The sequence below is a fragment of the Mandrillus leucophaeus genome, unplaced genomic scaffold, assembly GCF_000951045.1.
Source record: "Mandrillus leucophaeus isolate KB7577 unplaced genomic scaffold, Mleu.le_1.0 Scaffold109, whole genome shotgun sequence".
NCBI classification, from domain to species: Eukaryota; Metazoa; Chordata; class Mammalia; order Primates; family Cercopithecidae; genus Mandrillus; species Mandrillus leucophaeus.
In genome coordinates, this window is record NW_012099098.1 from 1,032,348 (window position 1) to 1,038,269 (window position 5,922).

A 5,922-nucleotide genomic window follows, 5' to 3' on the forward strand; every position below is an offset into this window, starting at 1 on the left:
ACCTGATGCAGTAGAAGCTGGTGGAGGTAAGTGAGCACTGGCTTCCAGCTGGTCTGGTGACGGGACAGCTCTGCCCAGACCCTTCATTCCTCCCCTGACTGGGTGCTGCCTGGGACTGATGGCTAGGCCCGGAACCCAGGTCCAGGATCATCCATGCTGGGGGCCTCAAGGTTCTGGCTGCGGACGGAGAAAGCAACTCTTGGTCCTGGGGTGGGAGATGCACTCTGGGAAACAGAGCACATCTGTCATTTCAGGCATGGAAAAGACCTTGCCGGAGCCTGTGGGCACCCAAGTCAGCATGGAAGAGATCCAGAAGGAGTCGGCCAGTGGCCTAGATGTGGGAGAATGTGAAAACAGAGCGAGAGAGATGCCAGGGGTGGGTAGAGGCCCTGATGTGGCAGTGTGAGGGCCACAGAGCCCAGCAGGGTGGGATGGCCTCTTTCTGCCCCAGGCCACCTCAGGGCCTCCTTGTGTTTCCCCCGCTGTGAAATGGGATGACAGGCCTCTGCCTAGGATGGGGGGACAGACCAGGCTGGGCTTGACAGTGGTCTGCATGGGACCTTCTTGCTGTTGTGCTGTCTTCACATCCATCCCTTCCAGCCTGCCCATCCCCAAGCAAGAGCCCCAGTCTTGCATGGGTAATGTTGCCCTCATGGAGAGAGCACAGAGTGGAAGCCTCTTTGTGGGGTTTGGGTCCCAGCTCTGCATAACTGTGGGCAAACCCTTTCCCTTCTATGAGTCTGTTTCCCCATCTGTCATACAAGGGGTGGGACGGGTGGTACTTTAGGCTGACCTGGGTACGCATCCTGACTGCAGTGTTTTCTAGCTGTGTAAGCTGGGGTGGTCCCCTAACAGCTCAGAGCCTCAGTTTCCCCATCGTCAGGAAGATCTGATGAGACAATGTTGGTAGATGTCGAATGCTGGGCTGGCCCACTGTAAGTACACAGTTGGTAGAAGCTCAGTTTCTACTCCCCATGCAGGTATGGGGCGCTGGGGGCTCCCTGAAGGTCACCATTCTGCAGAGCAGTGACAGCCGGGCCTTTAGCACTGTACCCCTGACACCTGTGCCCCGCCCCAGTGACTCTGCCTCCTCCACCCCTGCAGCTACCAGCACTCCCTCAAAGCAGGCCCTCCAGTTCTTCTGCTACATCTGCAAGGCCAGCTGCTCCAGCCAGCAGGTACTGATACAGGAGATAAGGGCGGGGAGGGGTGGGGCTTGCGTGGAGTGCGCAACCTGCCCTCCCAAGGCTGCCTCAGGCTGCACTGGGCCCTGCCTCCAGCAGCCATGCATTTGCTTGGGAAACATTTCCTGACCAGCCAAGAAGGCAGGTTTTGGTGGTTTTGTTTTTTTGTTTTTTGTTTCTAGACAGGGTCTTACTCTGTCTCCCAGGTTGGAATGCAGTGGCATCATCTCAGCTCACTGCAGCCTCTACCTCTTGGGCTCAAGCAGGTTTTTAGAGTCAGGCAGATCTGGTTCATATCGGCTCTGAGTAGCTGGGGGACCTTGGAAAGCGAATTCCACCCCGTGCCTATTTCCTCTTGCATCAGACAAAGGAAAGTTTAGGGTCCGGCACGGTGGCTCACGCCTGTAATCCCAGCACTTTGGAAGGCCGAGGTGGGCGGATCACGAGGTCAGGAGTTTGAGACCGGCCTGACCAACATGGTGAAACCCCATCTCTACTAAAAATATGTAGTGGCATGCGTCTGTAATCCTAGCTACTCAGGAGGCTGAGGCAGGAGAATCCAGGAGGCAGAGGTTGCAGTGAGCTGAGATCATGTCACTGTACTCCAGTCTGGGTGACAGAGCAAGCCTCTGTCTCAAAAAAAGAAAGAAAGAAAGAAAGAAAGATTTAGAATCTACCTCACTGGGTGGTTCTGGGGAGTCACCAATGTGACATTGGAGTCCTGAGCGCAGGCCTGGCCCAAAGTGAGTGTAGCAGTAATCATGATCGCATTGTACTTGTATTATTACTACTCTTGTGCTGTGAGCTGTGTTACTCTGTGCCTCACCTGGCAGAGCCTTGGAGACCTGGATGCTAACCAGGCTGCTCCTTGTCTTTGAGGCACTCACACATTCTCTGGGAGGGGCAGAAGCTTGGGCTGGCGTGTGCCCTGTGTCTCAGTTTATCGTGCCTGCTCCAGCCTACACAAGAGAGAAATGTGTGGCGAGAGAAATGGGCTCACAGTGATGAGGCTGGGGATCTGCCTCCCGAGGCCCCAGCCTTGCCCACTGTTCCGGGCTCACGCCCCAGGCCCATCCCTCACTCCCTACTGCTGCAGGAGTTCCAGGACCACATGTCGGAGCCTCAGCACCAGCAGCGGCTAGGGGAGATCCAGCACATGAGCCAAGCCTGCCTCCTGTCCCTGCTGCCCGTGCCCCGGGATGTCCTGGAGACAGAGGATGAGTGAGTGGGGGATCGTGGAAGCTCTGCGTTGTGGGGAGGCGGTCTCGTCAGCCAGGGCCTGAATCTGCCATCTGCAGGGTCTACCTTTGGGTTAAGCATTGCCACCGCCAGCCAGGCCTCCTCACACTGTTAACTGTGTGACCTTGAACCTCAGTTTTCCCTGCCTGTAACATGGCTTGGTGAGGGATATAGTACAAGAATTCATGACAGTCTCTTAAGATTCCCTCTGGACAGAGACAGTGTGACCATCCCTGTGGGAGAGGACACGTTGTGGCACAGACCCCTGACCCCTGCGGCACGTGTGCTGACCCCGCTGTGGGGTGACAAGGCTGAGGATCAGGTTCTTTTGTGGTTGGAGGTTAGGGCTTCCCTGTGTCTCCCCCTTTCATTGTCATGGGGGCCTGTTTAATCAGAAACTTCAGCCCTCCTGGGATGTGGAACTAGACTGGGGCGGGAAGGCCTGGCGGGCAGCCGGAGGTGCTTTCAGGACTCTGTGGGCAGTTGTAAAGGTGTGCAAGGGCTGGGACGTGTCATCTCAGCAGCAGGACCATGTTAGCTAGGGCAACAGCTGGGACACAGGCTCTGTCTTATGAGACAGCTGCTTCTCAGCTCCAGATCTCTTAGTTTTAAGAAGAATCCAGAAATCCAGGTTTGTATGTGAAATCTCCCAATTTCAAAATGTTAACAGCTAGTTCAGAATTGAAACAAAACAAACCCTACGGAGGGCAAATCAAACACTTTCATAGGCTGGACGGTCCCTTGAGTCAGTGGGCACGGGCTCTGTCCTGATTTTACAGAAGTCACGATTTGAAGCTTCCAGGTGGGGCTGAGGGGACAGGAAGGGCTCTTGGTGACCTCTGCTTGCCTGCAGCCTGCGTCTCTGTTAGCTGTTTCTCACGTTGAGAAGAATTTCCTTGAGTGGTTTTCTACTTGGGTGAAATAATCATAAACACAGGAGAATGATGACTCACCAAGACGTTCTTTGCTATTAGTATCATGGTAAAAAAAAAAACTAACGGGAAATGATCTAAAATACTCAAAAGTAGGGGATTGGTTAGATGGTGAAAAAGCCCGCCCAGCTCATGGAACAATGAACAAATAGGATAACTGGGGAATTTATAATAATGTGGAAAGGTGATGCAATGTCAGAGTAAAACAGGATTCAAAACTGCATCTGCAGAATGAGTTGTTTGTATAAAAATAGATCTTGTGACACAGAAGAAAACTACAAAGACATACTTAGCACAAGCTGTTAACAAACTTCAGGTGTCGGGGATTTATCAAACCCTCTCCCAATGATCTCTCTCCATGAAGTCTTCTCTTGAATCCTACTTGGCCCCGAGGCCATGAAGAACATTATGGTCAGGTGCAGTGGCTCAGGCTTGTAATCCTAGCACTCTGGGAAGCTGACGTGGGCAGATCACCTGAGGTCAGGAGTTCAAGACCAGCCTGGCCAACATGGTGGAACCCCTTTCTCTACTAAAAATACAGAGTTGGCTGGGTATGGTGGTGCATGCCTGTGATCCCAGCTACTTAGGAGGCTGAGGCAGAATTGCTTGAACCCGGGGGCGGAGGTTGCAGTGAGCTGAGATCATACCACTGCACTCCAACCTGGGTGACAGAGTGAGATTCCATCTCACAAAACAACAACAAAAATGTAAAAAGTCCCTCCAGTCCCTAGCTATGACCACCTCACCTTGGTCCCCAACACAAAGACATCAATACTGTCCTCCTGCATCAGTGGCGGTTCTTTGCGGTTGTAAGTGACAAAAATTCTAATTTCTGTAAGACAGAAATTAGCTTGAGCAAAAAGGAGCAACATTTCTGGCTTAGGTAAGTGGGAAGGCAAGATATACAGCAGGACCCAGGGGATACCATTTCTTAGAGAGGCTCCATCTCTTACTACAGTGGGCACCAGGTACCCACAGCCCCAGCCTCCCTGCACAGTGACCTCCAAGGAAGGGCAGTCACCTGTGTCTGCAGTAGCAGAACAGTTTCTAGGGGAAATGCTGGTTAATTTGGTTGTGGTCATGTGCACGTTTCTGAAGCAATCCCCTGGCCAGGGATGGGGCGTTCTGACTGGCTAGGCCTAGGCAGGCCAGCTCTACCCAAATCACATGGAAATACATTTCCCCATGGAAGGCAGGGGGGGTGTTCCCAGGAATGGGGCTGAAGGCTGGATCCCAATACCCTAGCTGGGGGGGTGCCCGTCTCCTCCCTCCTCAAAGCCCACAGAGCAGGTGCTGTGAAATAAGCCCTTGCCATTTCTTTTCTTTTTTTTTCTCTTGAGACAGTCACACTGTGTCACCCAGGCTAGAGTGTAGTGGCATGATCATGGCTCACTGCAACCTCCGCTTCCGGGTTCAAGCAATTCTCGTGCCTCAGCCTCCCAAGTAGCTGAGATTACAGGCGTGCCACCATGCCTGGCTAATTTTTGTATTTTTAGTAGAGAGGGGGTTTCACCACATTGCCCCAGGCTGGTCTCGAACTGCTGGCCTCATGTGATCCCCCAATCTTGGCCTTTTTTTTTTTTTTTTTGAGACGGAGTCTTGCTCTGTTGCTCAGGCTGGAGTGCAGTGGTGCAATCTCAGCTCACTGCAAACTCCACCTCCTGGGTTCACGCCATTCTCCTGCCTCAGTCTCCCGAGTATCTGGGACTACGGGTGCCCACCACCACGCCCAGCTAATTTTTTGTATTTTTAGTAGAGACAGGGTTTCTCCATGTTAGCCAGGATGATCTTGATCTCCTGACCTCGTGATCTGCCCGCCTTGGCCTCCCAAAGTGCTGGGATTACAGGTGTGAGCCACCATACCCGACCTTCTTTGGCCATTTCTGGGCAGCCTCAGACATGACACTGGCACAAGGTGTCCACCTGTTTGATGACCATGTTCTCTCCCCACCCCCTTTCTTCATTTATTGTGTTTTTCTCTCACAGAGATCAAAATGCACATTAAAAAAATAGAGCCAGACTGGCATGGTGGCTCACACCTATAATCCCAGCACTTTGGGAGGCTGAGGTGGGGGTATTGCTTGAGTTTAGGAGTCCAAGACCAGCCCATCCTGAGACCTGTGCCTCTACAAACTATAAAAAATTAGCCAGGCCTGGTGGCATGCACTTGTAGTCCCAGCTACTTAGGAGGCTGAGGTGGGAGGACTGCTTGAGCCCAGGAGGTGGAGGCTGCAGTGAGCCTTGATCATGCCACTGCACTCCAGCCTGGATGACAGTGCGAGACCCTATCTCTTAAAAAAAAAAAAAAAATGCAAACTTTACAAAACTGTTTGAAAGGAAAATTCCAGCCGGGCGCAGTGGCTCAAGCCTGTAATCCCAGCACTTTGGGAGGCCGAGATGGGCGGATCACAAGGTCAGGAGATCGAGACCATCCCGTGAAACCCCGTCTCTACTAAAAATACAAAAAAACTAGCCGGGCGTGGTGGCAGGCGCCTGTAGTCCCAGCTACTCGGGAGGCTGAGGCAGGAGAATGGCGTAAATCCGGGAGGCGGAGCTTGCAGTGAGCT

At 52.8% G+C, this 5,922-nt stretch overlaps 1 protein-coding gene across 4 annotated transcripts in view; it reads left to right on the forward strand.

The window, feature by feature from the left end:
• CIZ1 (CDKN1A interacting zinc finger protein 1) overlaps nucleotides 1-5,922 on the forward strand; it is a 46,789-nt gene that overhangs the window by 34,406 nt on the left and 6,461 nt on the right. For all 4 annotated transcript variants that reach the window (XM_011987947.1, XM_011987953.1, XM_011987939.1 and 1 more), the window contains 3 exons: nucleotides 255-376; nucleotides 981-1,178; nucleotides 2,281-2,405. In XM_011987947.1, coding sequence (XP_011843337.1) covers nucleotides 255-376; nucleotides 981-1,178; nucleotides 2,281-2,405 — 445 coding nt within the window. The remainder of the gene's footprint in view (nucleotides 1-254; nucleotides 377-980; nucleotides 1,179-2,280; nucleotides 2,406-5,922) is intronic.